Source organism: Tachysurus vachellii, chromosome 19 (assembly GCF_030014155.1).
Source record: "Tachysurus vachellii isolate PV-2020 chromosome 19, HZAU_Pvac_v1, whole genome shotgun sequence".
Taxonomy (NCBI): Eukaryota; Metazoa; Chordata; class Actinopteri; order Siluriformes; family Bagridae; genus Tachysurus; species Tachysurus vachellii.
In genome coordinates this window covers 10330616-10355877 of record NC_083478.1, presented here as the reverse complement: position 1 = coordinate 10355877, position 25262 = coordinate 10330616, and the positions used below count along the sequence as shown (strand labels likewise).

Genomic DNA, 25262 nt, shown 5'->3' with positions numbered 1-25262 from the left:
TTCGTCATTCTCACAGCATTCGTATGAGACAGTTTATCCCTCCCTCATAGGAAAGACTGCAAAGCTGCAGAAAACCCTAGAGACAGTTTTAATATGACAGTGTGAATATGTATGGGACTTATTATCATGTACCAGGCATCCTGTTAAGGTTGGGCTGTGAGACATGCCTAGTGTATTATAATGCCTCAAGGCCATAAAACAGCAAGCTAGTTACACTGGTGGCTGACTGACCTGTAGTTTTTGCTGTGTCCCTCTTGTCAGAGTCCATTCTTAGAAACAGAATTGAAAGCAAAGAAACGAAATAACTTTTAAGACGATAAACAAAGTGTCTTAACTTCTTCTCATTAGCTGTAGCTAGCTACAATTCTGGATTTAAATGGCCGAGCACTGTTTACATTCGGGGAAGCTCTTTCACATTGGCATGCTACATCCCCTAAATAATACTGCACTAAAGAGTATGTCAAAGTATATAGCACACTACTAAAGATACTGATACTGACAACACACAGATACTGCTTTGACATACTATTTAAAATGCTAGTAAGCAATTTGGAACACAGGCTTTTTTGTTGTTTTCTTTCTTTAAAATTAAAATTTCTTTCTTTCAGACTACTGCCCACTTCTGGTCTAGGGAGATCATTTAGGGCCAAAACCTAGGGCTCTTAAGTGTTGCCACCATTATTTCCACCTCTGTCTTTTATACACATAATATACCTGCATGTTCTACCATTTTCCATTAATCCGATGTGAACTACACAAAAGCACCAGTGAAGTACATACCAAGCATACAGTATGTCATAATGTGATGTGCGTGTTTGTGTATATGTGTCCTAGGCAGTACATGTGTATATTTCCTGACAGAGTTGTGTTTTGATCTGAGCATCCACATAACAACCTTAGATGATTTAAAAAAATAAATAAATAAATAAAAACTAAAAAATCTATTTTCCATTAAGAAGAACTCTAGACATAGCATGACACCATCTGCTCACTTTCTACACTATCTTGTAATCCATTCACTGGACCATCAGCTGTTACACCAAGTGCTCATTTAGGGAATATTATAGATATGTTAAAGTAGCAATTTTTAAAGTACTAAATGTATTATGTAGGGCTCTGACACTTCCTAGAAAACATGCTATGGCTGTCTAAGCTTGACTTACTCTGTCTTCATTACTGCCTTAGACCATACCATAACATGTTCTTTTTGCTCCGAGAATAATAGTGCTAAATTTCACACATGCATGGCTGTGAAGATACAAAAACACACAGACATACGCCTCCACTTCGGCAAAGATCCACTCCATCTTTGCTTTTTCTCAAATACAATAGAAAAAGTGCTAAACATGCTACTGCAGATGAACTCTGCGGCAGCATGGTGGATATGGCCCTAAGTTCCTTTTGAATTTAGCCAGAAAAGTACCCTGCTTTGATTTTTGAAAAAAAAAAAAACAAAAAAAAAAAAAAAAAAAAAAAAAAAAAAACAAAAAAACACAAACAAACAAACAAAAAAAACTGTAAAGTTCAAAGGCATCTGCACCTCTGACTTGTAGTTTTGTGTGTACATAGTGGTTTTTTGCTTGCTTGTCTGAGACATCGAAGTCTTTATTCCACCCCGAGATTTATTTGTTTCTGTCCAGACTCTTGTAGATTGTCTCCAGTAAACTCTGTTGAAGGTGGACTCAGGCAAAGCAAGACTCTGCTGTTTCATATGCATGTCTCTTATGCCTGCAGAATCCAGAACATGTCCTTTATAGGTGCAAAAAAGACACTCAGACACTTTCTTGCAGACAGAGAGCCTCGACTGCGTTGCTGGGACCCTGCGATACACCACCGATTAGGAATAGCATGTTCGTGGTTTGTAGTTGGGTACAGGAACAGCGCGGGGTGGGCATCGGAGCTACAGCCTCCCACCTCCTCTTCACATGGTTGTAACTCTCTGCTGAAGCTAAAGGCGAAGGCTGATTACCTGAGTCAACACAAAAACACAAAAAAGTGAATAAATTTGAGATTTTTTTGTACATAATTATTAAAAACTGTGCTACTTTGATTAAACTTGCACATGTTTTGAAGAACCTGTGAGCCATGAGAAATAAACCCAATTTAAATACTAAGAATGTGTGTGATAGCTTTCAAAGTGTTTAGAATTTCTGACGAGCTGCAGGAAGACGGAAAGGGCCTTCCCTTTAAGTCTCTCTCTTAGACAGATGTTCAGAGAACCCAGCACAGCCACATCATTAGCCTGCTTCTCAAGCTGCTCAATCAACATAACACTATCACAGCACCCCCATCACCCCACTGCACTCACACACGCATACACAAATGAGAGCGGATGCTTCTTTCAGACAGAACACCTGCCACCTGGTGGGTTTGGGGCTAATGTGGATTTCGACAGGTGGCACCTTGCAGATATCTAGAAAAATTATGCAGCATGCGCTCAGATTCTGCCTCATAAACTCTTTGATGAGGCAAATCCCTGAAATGCAGGCAATGCTTCATTGCTTTTCCACCCCAACATAGACTATATAAAAGGCCGCCATAGCCATGGCACTCAATATTTCTTGACTTTCAACAGAAGAGATTTTCTCCATTTCCCAGGGAGAAGCACACAGTGTAGAACGTCCTCTCTCTGTCTTCATGAGGTCTGGTGGCGAGACCAACATCACCACGCATCACGGCTAAGTTGTACCAGTTTCCATAGAGACTCAAATTGAAGCACAGATGATGTGAGCATGTGCATGATGCTGGGGGTTACTTTTGTCATCATAATTTCTCGGAAGAACAAATGCAGGGCCACTGGAGCTCCTGGGGGAGGTAATCAGAAAATGACAACGTGACCGTGGTGCCTGCAGTCTGCACTGAGACGAGTTATGACATGGCACACTAGGCGCAAACCCTCATTATTGCTCCGAGATTCCCAATATAGCTCCCACTACTTGCATTATGCAGACTCTCTGCTGTGTGTGGGTTAAAAAAATGCTACATTATTTCTGTATTCTAACAACTGAGGCTAGAATGAGCACAAATTTGTTTCATGCAGGGGAGGCACTAAGAGTGACCCTCACAGAACTGATAGGTCATCGTTCATTTGAATTTTTGGGGAGATAAAGCAATTCAGAATTCCCTCACGATGCAGTTTTCAATGATCATGAAATTCCTGGCAGTTTGTTCAAAACAACCTGTCTCATTTTCATATATAGAGAAAAACAAACAGGGCTCAGGGACAGGTTATGATCTAACCTATGATCTACTGTAGGTTTAAATTTAATAACCTCTCATGTTGCTTTGATGTTGTTTAGTAATTTGTTACCAACATTTGGACTTGACTAATTAGTAACTCATTAAATGTGTGAGTGTGTGTGTGTGTGTATGTGTGTGTGTGTGTGTGTGTGTGTGTATTTCTATGCGGTTTTAGACACAGCTCATGACAACAATCAAGACAACAGTGGAAAGTTTTAAAGAGAATCTAATTGTGCTCATCCAGGTGTTTAACATTTCTCTGCTGCTGCACAATGACAACATCCCAGAATAGCTGGCATGAAACTGCTGAATGTCTCAGCAGTCGAAATGGAAACATACCGAACAAGAATGTTTTTGCTAGTCTCGTTAATATCTCTTTTAATCCTCCTGGTGTACATAAGGTATGTAAGCAAGTATGCCAACAATGTATCATGTTAGCACTGCTTCTGAATTTGTACATGTACATGAAGTATAATTCAGGAATAATCCAGATGTAATTCATCACGTGAGGTGTGAGATGGTAACAGCAGCTGTCAGTAAAGAGTGCTCATATGAGAATCTCTTATATTTTATATGATATATTGTATTATATAGTATATAAAAAAATCAAATGCAGAAAACTAAATATATCTACCCACTTATGTCTAGAAATTAATCTAATGTAACTAGAAATTAATCCAATTTAATGTAATGTAAAAGAACCAAAATATGGACTTTTGTTCAGTATTCACTGTTCACTGTTACTCTTAAATTATCAGCTGTAATAATATATGTTATTATTTAAAACTCTACAAACGACAATTTATTCTAACCCAAATAAAATAAGTAGGCTGAAGCATTCTGTTTGCTCATATCTGAAATTATGTCTTGCTTTACTATGACTGTCATACATGCGCTGTGTGTCACATTTACCAGAAGAGCCAAAATGTTCTTCAGTCATGACCTGGTTTAATGGCTTTAAGCTTTTGGCTTCTCTTTAATTCGTTTGTTTTCGTTCTACTGCAAATCCCGGGCCAACACACACACGTACACACACACACACACACAAACACACACACTCTTACACACAATCATTGTTTGATTTTACACACACAAACACACACACACACACATTCTCTTTAATTCATTGTGTGGTTCTACTGCTATTCCCTGGCTAAAAGATTCAAACACTCACATGAGTGCACAAACAAGCTCATAAACGTGGTCATGCTCACTCGCTCACACACACCTAAATCACTCAGGACTTGATACAGGCACCTGCAAAATGAGACTTGATGCTTCTTTAATACATTTAATACTCTCTCTCTCTCTCTCTCTCTCTCTCTCTCTCTCTCTCTCTCTTTATTTCTCCTTGTAAAGCTTCAGTCTTTGAAATAGCTATTGCTATTGTCCAAATGCAGCAATTCAATTAATGGGAACACCATCCAATGAGAAAACTCCAGGTTTGCTTTCTTTCCATCAGTGAACTAATGCTTCTGCAGCTAAAAAGAGCTTTTGTTTCAGGCACAGGAAGTTGATCTATTCCTCTGTACATTTATATGAATGTTACTGATTTGATTACATTTTATATTATGTTATACCAGCAAAAGTGCATAACTGCCTCAAATGATTATAAGATACATGCTCATTGGGGATAAATACAAACGCATTTAAATATGTCTAATATTGATCTTGAATTTTGTATTTTATTAATCTTTATATTATTCTTTATAAAAACATTTTGTTCTATGTTTTTGTTCTGTAAAGCTGCTTTGTGACAATGTCAATTGTAAAAAGCGCTATACAAATAAATTTTAATTGAATTGAATTGAATATTCACCTGCAGGGGCATGGATATCTACACTGATCAACATAACATTAAATCAACTGACCTGTGATGTGAATAATATTGATTATCTTGTAACAACCTGTCAGAAACTGGGATATATTTGACAGCAGGTAAACAGTCAGTTTTTGAAGCTGATGTGTAGGAAGCAGAGAAAATAGGCAAGTGTAAGGATCTGAACGACTCTGATGGAGAAATGTGGCCTGGACTGATGAATCACTATAGGAAGAAGACAAGCTGGCAGAGGCAGTGTGATGTTCTGGGCAATGTTCTGCTGGGAAAAATTGGTTCTTGGCATTCATGTGGATGTTACTTTGACACATACCACCTACCTAAACATTACTGCAGACAAGTACACCCCTTCATAGTAAAGGTATGTCACTAATGTAATGACAGTGGCATGTTTCAGCAGGATAATACTGCTTGCCACAATGCAAAAGCTGTTCAAGAATGGTTTGAAGAACATGACAAAGAGTTCAAGGTGTTGACTTGGCCTCACAATTCCCCAGGTCTCAATCAGATTGAGCATCTGTGGGATGTCTTGGACAAACAAGTCTGATAAATGGAGTCCCCACTAACTTTCAGGATTTAAAGGATCTGCTGCTAATGTCTTGGTGCCAGATATACAGCACACCTTCAGATGTCTTGTGGAGCCTTTTCCTTGATGAACCAGAGCTCTTCCAGCAGTACAATATAAAGCAGGTGGTTTTAAGGTTGTAGTTGATCAGTATATAAGGTATTAATGTACAGTAATATGCGATAACGAGTGTGTTAGTTTGGCATATACTTTATCCGTTGGAGTCTAGATTCAGAAAAAGAAGATTAGAATCTATGACATTAGAACACATGACATACTTTCACAGTTCACATGATACTATCCCATCTTGTTATAGTATCATGTGAACTGTGAAAGTATGTCATGTGTGTGTGTGAGTGTGTGTGTGTGTGTGTATGAGTTTGTGCCAAAATAAAAAAAAAGCAGATAAGGAAAAAAGAAAGTGCTAGTTCCATTTACATTTACATTTACAGCATTTGGCAGACGCCCTTATCCAGAGCGACGTACATAAGTGCTTAAATCTCTAACATTGAATACATTAATGCTGGCTCACTAAGTTACATACTTAAGATACCATGAGTTTAAAACATTTGTTCAAAGTTACAATGAAAGTGTCAAAGGTGTGTTTTTTTTTTTTGTTTTTTTTTTAAATGCAAAAGATAATGAAAGCAGTGCTAGTTGAAGTGTTTCCTGAATAAGTAGGTCTTCAACCGCCGTCTTCAACCGCCGCAGTTCCATATGTCAAGCTGAAAGAAACCCTACACATGCTCAACAGTTTGAAGAACAATAAGCTGTTTGGAAAAAAAGGGCATACACTACAGTTCTATAAACCTCCACTGTGGCTAAAAACATATTCCATTTCTGTATTTTCCCTCTAAATGTCTAAAGTGATGAAATAAAACATGAAATTTCATCGGCATCATTCTGCTGCAGGTATATTTTTAGGAAGTGGAAGAAATCTCTCACCAGCTCTGCTAGGTAACGTTATTTGAAGAACAAACCTGGCTCTCTCTCTTGTGAGATGTGAGCAATGTAGGAAGAGGAGGTGATTTTTGAGAGATGTTACACTGTTGGCTTTGGCAGCAGTGTGTGGAATACTCTAAACAAATCCATTAGCTAATTGACATCCTGGGATCAGTGGGTTGATCTGATTGTATCTTCATGACTGTACAGAAAAAAAGATGGTAAATGCTTTTGAATTGTTAAGCCGATAAGGCAATACCAGAGCAGACTTTTTTAAACAATAGACACTTTAACACATTCCGATCGATTCAAAATCAATAGTAAACTTTATTACTCATGATGCTGTATGCAGCCTTTCTGCCAAGTATATACACCAGTGAAAATTTAATAAGCAAATCCTTCAGGACTGGACATAACACTAGCCTGCATGCCAGGACATGAAGATTATGTTTCTAGGCTATTCATTTTTTTATGCGTTGTTATCTGGCAGAGATGTAGGCTCAGAAGATTAGCAGTTAGGGGTGTATTTTATTCATTGTTTCAACCACCAAAAAAGAAAAAAAATCCTACTCATTATTGATTTTTTTAGGCATATTTAAACAAAAAATGTGTACATAAGTGGGGGCACAGTGGCCTAGTGGTTAGTGGTTTCCTCCTGTGCTTCAAAGTACTTCCTCTGGGTACTTTGGATTCCTCTGTCAGTCCAAAGACATGTGCCATAGGCTGATATGCATCTTTAAATGATCTGTAGTCTGTAAATTGTTGTGTAACTGTGTGCGATTGGTTGGCACCCTTTCCAGAGTGTCCTCTGCTTTTTTCCCTGAGTCCCCTGGGATAGAATCCAAGTTCCCTGTAAACCTCTTTAGGATAAGTGGTACAGAAAATGAATGGATGGATTGATGTCAGTGCAAATCAACATTGAATAGCATCTGTTTTTTTTTTATTCTGAACCCCACCGCCTGCTGCACTAAATACAGTACACCTGCTTTTACCAATCAGATTATGTGCATAAATGTATGACCTTTTCAAATCCAGAAACATAAGAGTCAAAACATCTGCTCACTAGCTCATCATATTTTAATACACTAAATACTAATAATATATTAAATACTACATTAAATAATACTATTTTAATACTACCGTTTTTACCCTAGGTTTCCAGGCAACCAAAACAGTGGGCAAGCTTAATAGAGCACTGACGTTCCTGGTGGGTTTATGCTTTAGACTTTTTGATAATATATCTGATCATTTGATAATATTCTATTAAGATGATGACATAAACCTATGTCATCTTGTCTAGAAATATTTGATTATTGTCAAGAATCCTTGTTTAAGGACAGGTGCATTTAGAACAGAATGTTCAGTCTCATGCTATGTTGATGGGAAAGCCACAGAACCATAACTGTATGATGATTTTGACCAGTGTTTCAATGTCTTATGAAGTCAAGTGTGAGAGTATAATCTATAAAGTAAAATCTCACACTTGACTTCATAAGACATTGAAACACTGGTACCGGGCACACATTATAAATAGAGAAAAAAAATAGAGTGGTTTGCTCAAACAAAAGCAGTAAAATACATATTTTGTTTGAGCAAACCACTCTATTTTTTTTAGATTTAGAGTGAACTGTGAGTGCATAAGAATTTCAGTGTATATACTGTAGATGCTTAAAGCACTCTTTATGCAACTGCCAATGAATGTGAAACAAGAACAAAAGTCTCCTGCATGCAGTGAAATAATGTGTGCCCGGTTCAGTTCTTTCTGTAGAGAGAGTGACAGCTATGTTTAATGTGAGCGTGTGAATACAAGGCCACAACATATCAATGACAGATACCGGTGAGCAATGTAATAGTATTTGTATCATTGTGGTAGTGTTGGACAATTGGCTGTTTTTTCCACTGACAGAAAACAGCAAGGCTGATTAGTCATAGTGCTAATAGAAATACTCCATAATGACCAGAAAAAACACAACAAGCAGAACGACCAGACAGTGCAGCAATGTTAAGTGTCTAGCCTGTGTGCAGGGTCTATTCCATGTTTTAATGCTCAAATGATCAGATCAGTTTCACGGTTCATTCAGAAAGTGCATGCAGCATGTCACATCTATCTGAGCTGCAGCCTATTTGTTGTATTAACATCAACAGGGCTGCATATTTATTACACCTTGTTACTGAATCATAAACCATTAATCATGTACCTTATATATCTAAAATTAATTGTAAAACATTTGAGGAGTGAAAACACTGGGTGTCTGCCACATGCTGCACGAATGAACATACATTGCCAGCAAAAAGTTTTTGAAATCCTGGAGGCTACGTTTTATTATAGTTTATTCATCAAATACTTTGTGGAACGTATTACCTTGTCACTATCACATGATAATAGGAATCCTAATAGGTGCTTTATTAAAGACAGGGACACTTGGAGGCTATAAACCTATTAAGCCTATACATAAAATACTACTCAATAGTCTAACATCTACATAGCATAAATATCTCTTGTTCTCTCCTATATAATAAATATTACTTGATTCAGTTCTCAGGACAAATAGAATATCTAAAAGGTTTTTAGAAATATTTGACTGTCAGTGTACATTCTGGAATATAACCAGAATTGGTAAAATTACAAAAACTATTTACTTAAGTAAAAGTGATGCTACTCACCTAAATAAATGTAAAATTAAAATTCAAAATATACAAATTTTAAAGTATGAAAGGAAAAGAAAAAAAACAAGAAAAGAAAAGAAATGAAATAAAAAAGATGCATGTCTCAAATCACACTAGCTGAATGATGATCAGTGTCTGTGACAATACAAACTGGCTCACAGAATACAAAGAGTGAACACTAATAAATAGAATACAGTTCTGGTCTCATTCTTGCTATCAGTTCAGTTTAGAGACTTGAAGCTGACTTGTGCAAAAAAGACATCTTATAACTTATAACAAGTAGAAATCAATGCCAGTGGTATCGACAGGCTTGCCAAATAAATCTATTCCTTCTTGTTAAAATATGTGTGCCTGAAATACACTTAAAATATATTTCAAACTATAGGGAAGTTATTGAAGGAAAAAAGATGATAAGAAAATTGAAGGAAAAAAGATGATATCTTTATGATAAGAAAATAGAGCTTCTGACATTTAAATTTCTCTGTTTTCTATTTCTATAGTTTGTCACTAATGGTATGGAAACCATGGTATGTGCTGGTTACAATGATAATAAATCCTATAACCATATAAATCCTAACCTTCAAACTGGAGATTTCACACTACACAAGACTGTCAGGCTGCGTTGACATTTGACCTTGCTGTGACCTTGGACCTGTTTCGATCAATTCCAAATTCTAATCAGATTGTCTGCTGGTTACAATAATAACTCCATTTAAACCCTATAAAACATTCAACCATTCTATTTGAAATATCACACTAAGGAGATTTCTGGACATAGGGAAGGAAAGACAATTCAAAACCACCAGGTGGTAGAGTCATACTGTAACATATATATATATATATATTGAAAATGTATTGAATACACTCTAAATATACTTCTTATGAAATATTACCTAAAGCCCAAATTCAAGTCCAAAGTGAAAGACTTAATAAGAATTAGGTGCAGTAATTGAACTTCACTAGATTTCCACCTCTGCATATACTACTGTATGTGAAGTACATTAACTATGTGTAATGAACCTACCTGTTAATATAGAACTGCAAGTATATGGTATTTCTCTTAAAACATATTTATTATTTCTTTTTTATAATATTATTATTTCTTAATTTTTTGTATTTTTTTTTTTTTTTTTGATGCACTTCCACTAGAAGAATTGTATTGTTTTTTGTTGTTGTTGTTGTTATTGTTATTGCTTTTGGGCTTTTTGAGCTGCCTTTTTAAAGGAATTTACTCAAGGATTTGTTCTCTTCTAAGAGTTGGCATTTTGCTATTACTTAATCATACCTTAAGAGCAAAATAATGGAGTTGAACTGAACTGGAAATATTTGTGCAGCAATCCTTTATTAAAATGTGACCTTTAAATATCTAATGAGTTAGTCATGAAGTCAAGCTGCATTAATAAACATAATTACTTGTTTGAACATTTGAGCATAAGGTAATTTTGTGTAGGTGTTGTATAATCACAGCTGATGCCTTGAACAAACTCTAGAAGTTGTCATGGTTGAGTTATGCTGGTAATATGGCACACTCCATTAACACTTACCCAGCCCCCCAGCAACAATCACCCGTCCACCGAGACAGCCAGCCACAAAGTCCGCCCGCTTTTCTCTCATCCGGCAGCTCCGTGTGGGCTTCAGCCAAACACCTATGTAAAAGAACAAGAAGGTCAACGATCAGAGGAGAGTTCACATAGGATCTGGCAATTAAAGAAAGAAATCTTTTCAAATGTTTTTTAAATGTGTATGTTCCTCTACTGATGCTCTGCTCAGACGAGTGTGAGTACTGGCATGTTTATAAAATGAATTAGGAACCTGATTGTCCAGCAGGAGTGTGTCACGTGGTATGTGTACTGACATGAGCGTGAGTGCTCTGTAAAATGCCTTGATAATGAATGTAATAACACAAAACAAGCAGAACGGCCAATAGATGTGGACAGGTCAACACAAGTCAAGTTGCAAGCCACACGTTTGATTTGCTCCGGAGCCATCTGTCTGGTAAATAAACGTGCAATCTGTTTGTCTCTGTGAGGCCCTCAGTCAGTTCTAAAGCAGTGCATGACTGTCCTTTATTGGCACCCTGGCTCTGCATTATACTGCCATGTTTTAGCTTGTCTCGATCTTTGTCACAGAACCGCCTGTTCTCTTTGGAAAACAAAACAAACATTTCGTCAACACAATTTTATTTAACGGTCTTGCTCTGTGAGCTCTGAGTTAAGTGCAAAGGTTTCCATACCATTAGTGACAAACTATAGAAATAGAAAACAGAGAAATTTAAATGTCAGGAACTTTATTTTCTTTAATAACACACATGCCAAAACAAGCCCTGTGAGAAGCCTTCTGAGATATCCAATCCAAATCAGTTCCTCTTCTTCCCTCTAAGAGCTGAGTACCTACAGTACAGTGCTTTCTGCTTTTTTGTCATTAAGGTTTCTATCATTATTTTTGTGGAAATGTATTACATTGATAATAAACATGGATTAACGTGTGCAAGATTTTATTCTTAATGCCCACAGTCCAAAATTCCCAATCAACTGAAATAATCAAGGGATTAACTATATTAAAATTAGACTAATTATTTAAATTAAAGAGAAAACCTTCAAAGGTCAGTACTGATTAAAGACAGAATGACAGTTTATAAGCTGCACAAAGTGCAGAGAGAGCTTCCCACAATAAACACTATAAGATATAAGATTTGTGCTGTATTCTGCAGTCTTGCAGCTAAAACATTATATGATCTATATTTAATTGCTTGTTCCTAAAACACAACAAACGCCTAATTCTTACACCATGTTTTTATCAACAGAACCAACTGCTTGTGAGTCACTACATAGTAATTACATCTTATTTCTACTTCTGTGTTAAGAGACTGTTTTGGGAAGTGACACTACACTTGCTATGCATATAACAAGATTTCTCTTATATATATATATATATATATATATATATATATATATATATATATATATATATATATATATATCCATCCATCCATCCATCTTCTACCGCTTATCCGGGGCCGGGTCGCGGGGGCAGCAGTCTGAGCAGGGACACCCAGACTTCCCTCTCCCCAGACACTTCCTCCAGCTCCTCCGGGGGAATACCGAGGCGTTCCCAGGCCAGCCGAGAGACATAGTCCCTCCAGCGTGTCCTAGGTCTTCCCCGGGGCCTCCTTCCGGTTGGACATGCCCGGAACACCTCCCCAGGGAGGCGTCCAGGAGGCATCCGGAACAGATGCCCGAGCCACCTCAGCTGACTCCTCTCGATGTGGAGGAGCAGCGGCTCTACTCTGAGCTCCTCCCGAGTGACCGAGCTCCTCACCCTATCTCTAAGGGAGCGCCCAGCCACCCTGCGGAGGAAACTCATTTCGGCCGCCTGTATCCGGGATCTTGTCCTTTCGGTCATGACCCAAAGCTCATGACCATAGGTAAGGGTAGGAACGTAGATCGACTGGTAAATAGAGAGCTTCGCCTTGCGGCTCAGCTCTTTCTTCACCACAACAGACCGGTATATCGACCGCATCACTGCAGAAGATACACCGATCCGCCTGTCGATCTCCCGCTCCATCCTTCCCTCACTCGTGAACAAGACCCCAAGATACTTAAACTCCTCCACTTGAGGCAGGAGCTTTCCACCAACCCGAAGGGGACAAGCCACCCTTTTCCGGCTGAGAACCATGGCCTCGGACTTGGAGGTGCTGATTCTCATCCCTGCCGCTTCACACTCGGCTGCAAACCGTCCCAGTGCACGCTGAAGGTCCTGATTTGAAGAAGCCAACAGGACAACATCATCTGCAAAAAGCAGAGACGAAATCCCGTGGTCCCCAAACCGGACTCCCTCCGGCCCCTGACTGCGCCTAGAAATCCTGTCCATATAAATAATGAACAGGACCGGTGACAAAGGGCAGCCCTGCCGGAGTCCAACATGCACCGGGAACAAGTCTGACTTACTGCCGGCAATGCGAACCAAACTCCTGCTCCGGTCATATAGGGACCGAACAGCCCTTAGCAGAGGGCCCCGGACCCCATACTCCCAGAGCACCCCCCACAGATCACCACGAGGGACACAGTCGAATGCCTTCTCCAGATCCACAAAGCACATGTGGACTGGTTGGGCAAACTCCCATGAACCCTCCAGCAACCTGGTGAGGGTATAGAGATGGTCCAGTGTTCCCAGACCCGAGTTTTTGCCTCTGCAACCACCCGGGCTGAAGCTCGCTTGGCCCTCCGGTACCTATCAGCTGCCTCCGGAGTCCCCCGAGCCAACCAGGCTCGATAGGACTCCTTCTTCAGCTTGACGGCATCCCTTACTTCCGGTGTCCACCACCGGGTTCGGGGATTGCCGCCACGACAGGCACCAGAGACCTTACGGCCACAGCTCCGCGCGGCCGCGTCGACAATGGAGGTGGAGAACATGGTCCACTCAGACTCAACGTCTCCAACCTCCCTCGGGATCTGGTTGAAGCTCTGCCGGAGGTGGGAGTTGAAGATCTCTCTGACCGGAGACTCTGCCAAACGTTCCCAGCGGACCCTCACAGTACGTTTGGGTCTGCCAAGTCTGTCCAACTTCCTCCCCGGCCATCGGATCCAACTCACCACCAGGTGGTGATCAGTTGACAGCTCCGCCCCTCTCTTTACCCGAGTGTCCAAGACATACGGCCGGAGGTCAGATGAAACAACCACAAAGTCGATCATCGACCTCCGACCTAGGGTGTCCTGATGCCATGTGTACTGATGGACACCCTTATGCTTGAACATGGTGTTCATTATGGACAAACTGTGACTAGCACAGAGGTCCAATAACAGAACACCACTCGGGTTCAGGTCGGGGGGGCCGTTCCTCCCAATCACGCCCCTCCAGGTGTCACTGTCGCTGCCCACGTGAGCGTTGAAGTCCCCCAGTAGAATGACGGAGTCCCCGGTCGGAGCACTTTCCAGCACCCCTCCCAGAGACTCCAAGAAGGTCGGGTACTCTACACTGCCATTTGGCCCGTAAGCACAAATAACAGTGAGAGACCTCTCCCCGACCCGAAGGCGTAGGGAAACGACCCACTCGTTCACCGGGGTGAACTCCAACACATGGCTGCTGAGCTGGGGGGCTATGAGCAAGCCCACACCAGCCCGCCGCCTCTCACCGCGGGCAACTCCAGAGTAGTAGAGAGCCCAGCCTCTCTCAAGGAGTTGGGTTCCAGAGCCCAAGCCGTGCGTGGAGGTGAGCCCAACTATATCTAGTCGGTATCTCTCGACCTCCCGCACCAGCTCAGGCTCCTTCCCCCCCAGCGAGGTGACATTCCATGTCCCTAGAGCCAGATTCCGTGTCCGGGGATTGGGTCGCCGAGGCTCCCACCTTCGACTGCCACCCAATCCACATTGCACCAGCCCCTTACGGTTTCTCCTGCAGGTGGTGGGCCCACAGGAGATCGGCCCCACGTCACTCTTTCGGGCTGTGCCCGGCCGGGCCCCATGGGGTAAGACCCGGCCACCAGGCGCTCGCATGCGAGCCCCAACCCCGGGCCTGGCTCCAGGGTGGGGCCCCGGTTGCGCCATACCGGGCGACGTCACGGACCTTGTTTTATTCTTCTTCATAAAGGGCTCTTGAACCGCTCTTTGTCTGGCCTGTCACCCAGGACCTGTTTGCCTTGGGAGACCCTACCAGGGGCAAAAAGCCCCAGACAACATAGCTCCTAGGATCATTCAGGCACGCAAACCCCTCCACCACAATAAGGTGGCGGTTCAAGGAGGGTATATATATATATATATATATATATATATATATATATATATATATATATATATATATATATAGCAAGCATAGTTTAACATTTTAATAGATTTCAATTTTATCTTTATCTTTCTTTTTTATCTTTAGCACCCATCACAGCACCCAAGTAGCAGGAATGGAAAGCTGAGATTTAGCATATATCAACTCCTAGTCATCTTCTGATTTCTAACCCAAATGTCATTTTAAAAATTAGAAACTGGTTTGTCATTCCAATACTACTAAATGGTGTTGTATATGTCCATTTTCTATCATCCCCTCCTCCTGCTCCTTCTCTATTAGGTGCCTGTAATTGGACACTGGATGGATTGTACATTAAGAAGAAAAGGAGCATGAGAGACTCAGTTATGCACAGCATAGAGCTTAAGCCCTTCCTTGATGCTGTCTGTCACATATAATAAACTAACATCACTTACAGCTTTTGGTTTTCTCTTTCTTTTCTTTTTCAATCTTGGTATAGATCTCTAAACTTATACCAGATTTCTAAACCTTTTCTCCCCATAAATCCCTCTCCATGGTAACAGGATGAAGAAAAGGATATGTAGATAGAGTTTATGTGCTCCACATGATTAAGACAAGTCAACAAGCCTCTGAAATGAGACCTCTTTCACATAGGACATTCTGTGAAATCCCACAGCACCTGACAGCGCTGTCTCTCTCTCTCACTTTCAGTAGGAAATCTAATGAAACACTAATGATTTGATCTTGGTCAGCTTCCTTGTTCATGTCCATTTGTTGCTTGCAAAGTGGATATGCACAATTTACCATGCCACACTCTCAATTATAGAATATATTGTTCTTGGGATCCAAAGCCTCATTAAAGGAAATCATTAGGGAGTGTTACACAACTACAGCACTAGCCCAATTGTGTTAATCAATAAGAAACATACTCAGAGTGTTCACAGTGTGTTATCCTAATCACCACTTTAAATGACAAAATACAGCTATGTTTTTATGGCAAGGTTTTGACACTCAAATCGCACCCCAGCATTCATTCATTCATTTTTATCAGTGCTTTTTTCTGGTTGTGCTGCCTCCAGAGCCTCCAGAGCTCTGTGTGTCAGACCAGTCATTGCAGGGTACCAGGCATACACACATCCACACACTCATTCTCATATAGCTGCAATTTCAAGTAGACAATGCACTCCAGCAAAAGGAGCATATATGCCATTACAGTGTAACATACTATTACAAAATAAGCATAAAATAACATCAGGATAAGCTGAATCCTATAACATTTTGTACTTAAACCTCTTTATATAATCTGGTATTTTATTTTCAAATTTCATAACCACAAAAGAAAAAAATACTGATCACTTTATTAGGAACACCTGCCCATTCATACAATTAACCAATCACTCAATCATGTGGCAGCAACACAAAGCATACAATCATATACAGTAGATACAGTTCAAGAGCTTCACTTGAATGCCAATTGTGTTCTCAGTGACTTTGACCTTGGTGCTATACAGGGTGGTGTGCAGATTTCAGAAACTGCTGCAGACACAGAATGATGAAAAATACAACAGACGTCCAGTGATGGTTATCTCTGTGGACACAAAAGTCAGGAGAATGGCCAGAGACACGTCTTGGCTTCATATGACTTAGCAAAATAAATGCATGCACTGAAACAAAAACAAGTGAGTGAGTGAATGCAGTGTGGTAGGAATACGAAGAGAAGACTCCAGCCTCTAATTGTGTTCTCCTCATTTTACTGAGTGCTGTCAACCTTGGCATTTAAAAAAGTAAGTCTCCGGTAAACTTTTCATTTAGCCGCTAATCAGAAAGTAAGCAAACAATAGCAAGCCTCCTTCTCTTTGTCACACACATGTGCACTTTAGCTAATGAAGCTCATGAAACACTGAGACAAAGGTGACCTGAGAAAATCAGAAGCAGGCAAGTGTTTTTAAAGGGGTTACTGATAACATTAAAATAAAAATGAAAAGAGGGAAAGGGAGAGAGTGAGAACAAGGGGAGATAGAGTGAGAGAGAAAGAGACAGAGAGAGAGAAAGAGGGAGGGGGGTGTTAAGCAGACATGCAGATTTCCATCACTGAAATTGTTTCTGAAGCATCCACAGAAAAGATAAAGTTTTCATTTTAATCAGCAGATTTTTAAAATCTAGATTAATAGCAAGATAATGGATGCTTTGGAAGTCTGTTAAGATGTCGCTATTTACATTGCATACACTGTGCTGCAGTGAGCGGCCGTTAAACGAGAAGTAGTAGGTAAACCAAGGGCATGCTCACAGGCTGATTAAATTGCCTACTGAATTGACTGGTACTGGTGTATAAATCCTCATTTTTTATATTCTCATATACCGATATTAATGATCAAATCCCTGTCTGCAGCAAACATGAAATTTGGGCAAAGAGCTCACACATGCTATGTAAATTAGTAGCTAATTTTCATCACAGAGGAGACATATTTTTTGAAAGCATTTCGATCAGTATTTGCAGTTAAATATTATATTAAATATTTAAACATACTACATTTTAAACTCATTAGATACTTCATAGCATCCACAGTATAGGTTACTTCTATTTTAGGATACACTTCCTTTTCTTTTTAGATTTGGAAAGACACTCTTCCAAACACAATATACTCTTGCCATCTATGATAAGCTGTCATTCACTAACATCTGCTAGGAAAATCCCAGTCTTTACAAAAAGCAATAATGAAAAATATTTATTTTGCTGGATAAGAAATCATGAGTAAGAAACTCTAAGCTGAAACACAAGAAGTGTGCAGGTCTAGTAGCTTTTAGAGGGAACTCGTGGTATAAACTTGGACTCTATGAAGCAGTGCATTAAACCCTGGGTTGGTTTAAATGTGCACAAAACAAATCAAAGGAGTTTAGGGCACTCAAGTTCTACAATAAATTTTTTTCAAAATTTGCAAAAACATGCTGTTATTTGTGCTTTTTTGTGTGAAAATGACATAGATTTGAGAAACTGCTACAAAAGATTCTTCTTTTAAATTGCTACCAGTAAAGACACATAGATAGACATATTAAACTACCTTCTAGGATTGCTGTACTCATGTTTGACACATGCAAATTCAAGAGGCAGAGTTTGCTTGATCTTGCATTAATTTGCGCGATAACCAAATTGCATAATCCTGGAGGGACTGGAATTTAATTGAATTAGTGAATTAGAGAAAGTATAAACAAATAAATCATTTTGTACATGGTAAAATCAGAATGCTTTTAAACAAAAAAAGAGTTCTGTAACAGAACACAAAATTGCGTTTCCATTTTCAAAGTTTGCAGACATAAATGTTTCATGCAGTTACCAAGATCTTATACCCGACAGGTCTTGGACAATTCATTTTACTTCTGAGACGCCATAAAGGGATTTGAGTCCATAAACTTGTGATCATGAGCTGAATACCGCACTGCGGTCTATGCTGCCAAAATACTTTGCAGTGTTTTCAGTGTTGTTGAAAATGCTTTACAATAACAGCACATGAGCAATCATGCAGTAATACCTTAATTAATACTTACTTCGCTATGAACTAAGGAGTTAAGGCATGTAATAATCACAAACTAATATAGCGCTAACTTAACTATGGTGTAAGTCTTATTAATTCAGTGAGAATAACAACCACCTTAATTACATGTTAGTACATGCTTATTATTTAATGTATTAATTAATGAGAAGGGGTGTTAATTAATTATTAATTTATTAACTCAAACATATGCCATTTAAGACAACAAAATATGTTGTCTTTTATAACATCTGCAAAATGAATAAATATTGCTATATAAATTTCATCCTTGTGGAGAACAGAGCAAAGCCCTAGGCCAGAGCCATCCAGAGCGTGGACGGGTGCTACACCGGGACTGGAAGAGAAATAGATCGAGAATGACACAAAAGGGGTTGAGAGTAAATTATTAGAGTTTATTATAATCTTATTATCTATGGTGGATCAATGTAAAATATGAAAGTAATATAGGATCATCCAACAAAATTTTTGTACGCAGCTACATATGGAAATTATCTAAAAAATTAAAATAGTGCATGATTATTCATGTACAGTTGTTGTAAAGTGTTACCGTGCTGTATTCAGACTGCAAAGATGATGCATCATATTTAAATGAATACCCACATGTACTGCCTAACTCTCTCTCATTGGGGTCTTTCCTGTGATACCTTGTACACAATCATGGCACAGTTACAATCTGAGTTATTAGCAACTGCTCGCAGTCACATTTTAATGGGTTTAATATATTTCCTAAAAAATGCAGATGTAAAACATTGATAATTACAGTCACATGTAATTACAGAGATCAATGATGAACTATGATTCGTTATTCTCTACCCTTTTCTCTCTCTATTTCTCAGCAGACACAGCTGTGCTCATCTCTCTCTCTCTGTGGAACAGGAGGTGCGTGTTGACTGACAGGTCTGCAGACTCAGAACAATGCCCCAGCTGGAAATGAGAACCTGGAAATGTTTATTTAAAGCTCACAAATCAATCATCTCTGACACACACACACACACACACACACACACACACTTAGTGCAATACACACACAGAACTGTATAGTAGTTGCTAGTCTACTGCTGCTCTTTTGTCCTGTAATATTTCTATTGAAAACCTACTGAATTAATGAGCAGCCAAAAAAAATTCAATGTCATTAAATATATCAAAACAACAAGCCTGCATTTGCCCACAACTTATATCACTTTGCATTACAAAGTATTAATGTATGAGCATATTGTAGTCATCAAGATTAGCAAAGTGCCTGCTTAATCACACCGAAATCCCACAGGAATGAGCTGCTCTTCAGCTCCCAATAAATCACTAACGTTCTCTCCCCTACAGAGTTGCACACTGGAACTGATTTGAGTGGATCAATTGACTAATTCATGGTCATCCTAGTGAGAGCTCGAAATAAGACCTATGCTAAAATGTGATGATTTCAGCCAGCTTTTGACTGAGACCTGTACAATTCTACAGCTCTCAGCAGGTAAAGAAGGATAATGAGAGTGTGAATGAAGAAAATTTGTTGTCAAGATAAAGACATTTCTTCACATATCCAACAGGTATCATTCATTCATTTTCATTTCCCCTGTTGCCTTATTGAATAATTTACACGCGCTTTGCATTTTGATCGCATCAAGATAAGATATAAACAACATGCATTTACACTTGAGGTCTCCAGAAAGCATGACTGAAAATGGATTACACATAATCCATTAAATATCCATTCAGCTCATAATACTTGCTGCCCTGTTTTCAGCTGTTTAATACAAAGAATGACTGCAGCCACAGCAACCCAATAATTACATTCCACAGATCTGTCAGAATTGCTCATATGTAGTTTGTTTTGGCCCTGCGATGGGTTGGCACTCCGTCCAGGGTGTATCCTGCCTTGATGCCTGATGACGCCTGAGATAGGCACAGGCTCCCCGTGACCCGAGGTAGTTCGGATAAGCGGTAGAAAATGAGTGTGAGTGAGTAGTTTGTTTTGTGGTTGCACTACTACGTTGGCCTTCCTCAATCACTGCATGACAAGAATTGTTTGAAATACCCCTTTGGAATGCCTAAAGTTTTAGAATTTATAATTTTGAAAATGTGGCCCAAATCATTTTGCCTAAATCAATAATACTGAAACAATTTTTATGTCTTTATTAAACACGTCAATGAATCATTGAGAGTCTAGGTTGGAAAAAGGATGTGAACCATTCTGTTTGATAACTAGTAGAACCACCATTAGCACCAATAAAATCCATGAAATTTTCCCTATATATGTTGATCAGTCTTGTTAACAACTTCTATTAAGCCTAGACAATGTTGTGAACATTTTCTTAACTTCTGGGTTTTCAGTGATTGCAAGCTGTTCAGACCTTGAGGCAACTTTCTCCATTATGTTCCACACTTCCAAGCACAACAGATAACTAATAACTGTGTGTTATTAGTTATTAGAGGCAGCATGTGCTTTTCTACTATTATGACTTGGATAATAATCTGGCTACATTTTATGGAAATGATCCATGTAACAAGAAAAGATTTGAAATTCTTTTCCCCCAACAGGGGGTCACAGATCTTGTGAGTTATGATGTGTAGAATTACAGTAGTAGTGGCCTTGGTACTCAATTGTATTGCAGAGAGACAGGTGGATTTACAATGCATTACAGATCTCCTAAAGGATCCATTTGAAGATCCATCTGTGAATAATCCCTTTCTAAATGAAAAGAAAAAAAAAGACATTGCTAGACATTTCACATGCCTACTGACCTTGACGACTGAAAACTATGACAGCTGAGAAAGAAAACATTGCAGAAGTACAGAAAGGAAAGGTAATGGCACTTATAAATTGAAAAAGCATGAAAGAGCTGCAGGAGAGCCCACAGTGTTTTACACACACACACACACACACACACACACACACACACACACACACACACACACAAACACACACACAAACACATACACACACACACACACACACACACAAAGAGAACACTTAAAGTGGTGTCAATTTTAAAAATGCTTGAGATTCCTCAGTTACAGATACAGTACAGACCTTGCCCCTTGTTTTTTGGAGTGGTCAGAACAGTGTTTGTGGAAGGCAGATGTTGTGTATGGTGGCAAACTTGGTATAGCTGCATGTGCAGTGCCTGATTTAAACAGCGGCGGAACAGACATAATCACAATAACAATCGTCACGGCTAATGACTGAGCACGCCCTGCCATGGCACACTCCATCACCCAAAGCCCAGCTGCAAGGACTAAGATGGTAATGAGGCCCTACTCGCTACTTACAGAGACACTGGAGCAGCTAATAGACCACAACCAGACTATTAGCATTAACATCAGTATGTGTAGCAAGGATAAATGCTTAATGATTCTGCACTGCATCAATCAAGTATTGAGGCTTGACTTACATCCAGTTATACTCTATGTATAGCCAGAGTTTTAGAAGAATAGCACACAGCATTATATTGTTATTAAGTTCAGTAAAGAAATAACCACATGACCCATACAGACAGCTGCTTGCTAGCGGGGTGTTGGCATAGATTTCACTGCTGAATCATGATAACCTGGGCCCATTAGCTGATGAGGCAAATTTAGCATTGTAATTCACTTACTGCTGCACGGTGTCTGCTACAATCATCCCAAGACACAGTAATTTACTGCCTGCTGTTTATCCCTGAGCACTTTTTTGTTAGCTAGATCCTGCAAGTGCTGTGAGTTAATCAGTTATGACTGTCTTTGCGGTCATTTCTTCTGGTCTACCGTTGATGTAATTTAAGTAAAAAACACAATGTCCTGCAATGCTGTTGCTTCAAATAAAAAATAAAAAAATAATCTATGATGACATTGACAATAATAAATCATCTCACTGACTCACTGCCACATAACATGTAGATTATATATTTTTGTGGAAACATTCAGAACTTTTCAGATTTGCTTTGCTTTAATCAGATACTTTTGATTTAGCATAGATGAAAAACAGGCCTATTTGTGGTCTAATTGCAGCCTGGATTTTTTGCATCACTCTATGGGGTTGTTAAATATGTATACAAATTTCTAGCGAATGCCTGCTGACAGCCATTCTACTACATTAGAAATGTGTCTATATAATAGATGCTGGAGAAGTTAATCATAGAGGGATATCCATACAAATCACGACCAACATTCATGTCAATGCAGGACGTTCTAACACGTTTTTAGGGCCTTTGGGTGTGGAGGAGTAACTGACTATGGCACAGTTGGCAATGTAGGCTTTTGGCTCCTGTCACACACTCTCACTCCACCCAAGCACATCTCTCGTTGTCTATGTCAAATATTAAAAGATCCTAAATTATTTATTTGACATCTATTTTTAATGTGAGTTATCAAATTCCATTGCTGTTTACCAGGGAATCATTTTACAGCCAAGAATTATAAAGCAGAATCATCAAGTCTAAAAAACAACATTTACACTACAAAACAGTAAATCACCAATATTTTTTTTGTATGTTATCATTTCAGTAACATTTTAAGTGATAGAGGGGACTGTTTTTAAATTCTGTATATACAATCTGTGATGTAAAGTGACGGCAGATTGTGAGTGCAAATTTTATAATACATAACCAACCTTATTCAACTTACCAATGTTAGCTAAGATTATTCAACATCATCCATCTTATTTAGGAAAAAAGGACTCTGAAACGTTCAGAATAGCAGCAGTTATTATTTTTGTTTGACTCATCCATCTTCTACCGCTTAAAATGCAACCATAATTGGTTAAAAAAATGTCTTGAATTTCTGCTAAGGCAGACAGAATTCTATATATTACTATTATTATTACTAATAATACTGACTATTACACAGAGGTGATTAATTCTCAAATCACACTATTATCCCATTCACAGGGACACAGATTTGTATTTTTAAAGTGTTCAAAACAACAACACCAAAAAATGGTAAAAACTTGTGCTGGAGACGTGTATTTTAATATGTATGAAAAAAAACTTCAGTCAGTGCTGGAAGGCAAAGTTTTTCCTTTAACTTTTCTGCTGGGGGACAGCGCATTTTAAATTTTCCTTCTTATTAGCTTTAAGAGAAAGAAGACGGGAGACCAGTGAGGGCATGAGGGCATGTTACATGCTATAATGAATGTGACCACAAGAACAAGCTTGTGTAATGAACGGCCAAAATGGTTCATGGACATATCTCATACATATATGGCTCTTCCCCAACAGGGAGTCACACAATTGTATCAAATATCTTTGTTTGTTATATACAGTAATTACAATTTCTCTTCTAAGAGGTCCAAACCTGATTCAGCATTTCATTGCTCCTGTGCACAAAGTGATGTCCATAATGACATGCCTGGGGTGGAAGAGCTTGTCCTGAACAGAGACCTGACCCTCTAGAATCCTTCTGGGATGAATTGGAACGCAGACATGCCTTCTTGCCCAACCTCAGTACCCGACCTCATAAATGATCATCTGGCTGATTTTAGTGGAAAGCTTCCCCAGAAGAGTGAAGGTTATTATATTCAACAAGCAAGTTCTCTCTCTCTCTCTCTCTCTCTCTCTCTTTCTCTCTCTCTCACACACAGGCACACACACACACACACACAACTTTGGTTTTTTGAGAGTCTCTTGAGAGTATATAGTGACTCTAATTAATTATAATTAACTATAATTAATTATAGTGACTCTAATTTATGCACCTAGCATAAACACTGGCTAAATAAAAGGAAGGATATATATAACATTACAATACAATTACAATTTTCTCCAAAACCCACATCACAAACCTCACTCTAAACTACTGTATTTCTGATTGTGAACAATATTATTCTAGGTCTAATTTCCTTGTTGGTGAGTTGTTATAACTGGTATGCGAGTGCTCATGACTCACAGTTGATAACTGGCTCAGTCTGCGCATGCATGGTGTGTGTGTGTAAATGCGCAGTGCGGTATCAATGTGAGCAGACAGAAGTGGAGGGGAGAGGGCAGCGCTGCAATATTTCAGCTTACCCCGACTCTGTGGCTCACTCTCTAGATTTGACTCATGACTGGTCTCAGTCCTGTGCAGACTACCACTGACAATTTCTCATTCTCTCTCTTTCTCACAAACACACACGGAAAAGGAGAAAGGATGCTGCAATGTCAAGGCAATGAGGGGCTAGAACACAGACAAATAGGACAAATTGTTACAAGGTTAATGCAAAGAGTCTAGGGAAAGACTGTCAGACTGTGTTTGATCTAGTCTTGACATGGATAGAAACACAAACAGCAAGCCATCTGACCTGTGTTTAAGAGTAAACCCCATGTGAATACAAGAGGATAGCAGATTCCCATTGAACCAAACCAGCACCTTTGCGCACAGGAGAAACCTCACACCCCTGCTGTCTGTTAATAGCCTGTCCTCCCACAGAGCCAACTCAGTATGACATCGGTAAACAACAAATGCACATGATTTGAAAATTGCTTTGACAGGGTTATTACAGCCTGGCATATTCCTGACTTTAATATGAACAAATTAATTCAAAAAGGCGAGTGAATAAATAGAATGTACTACGTTTTATGTGACTTGTAATCTAGGGAATAAATATACACTGACTATGGATCGTGTTCATAACTTATAAAGACTTAAAGATTTCTGTGAGGGATATTACATTTTACAGATATTTAACAAATAAAGATGTGTCTTTAATGTAGAATAAAATGAGCAAATTGTAAAAAACTGCTGCAGGGAACATTAGCATAAAACCACTAACTGTAGAAGT

The 25262-nt window shown here is 39.1% G+C and overlaps 1 protein-coding gene across 1 annotated transcript in view; it reads right to left on the bottom strand.

Annotated features, from left to right (window-relative positions):
* Nucleotides 1-1566: 1566 nt before the first annotated feature.
* The window catches only part of LOC132862724 (kelch domain-containing protein 8B-like), a 95625-nt gene continuing 71929 nt past the window's right edge, over nt 1567-25262 (bottom strand). Inside the window, exons 6-7 of the mRNA XM_060894926.1 lie at nt 10796-10897; nt 1567-1969 (exon numbers count right to left, since the gene is read on the bottom strand). Of these exons, the coding sequence (XP_060750909.1) occupies nt 1773-1969; nt 10796-10897 (299 nt within the window). The 3' untranslated portion in view covers nt 1567-1772. The remainder of the gene's footprint in view (nt 1970-10795; nt 10898-25262) is intronic.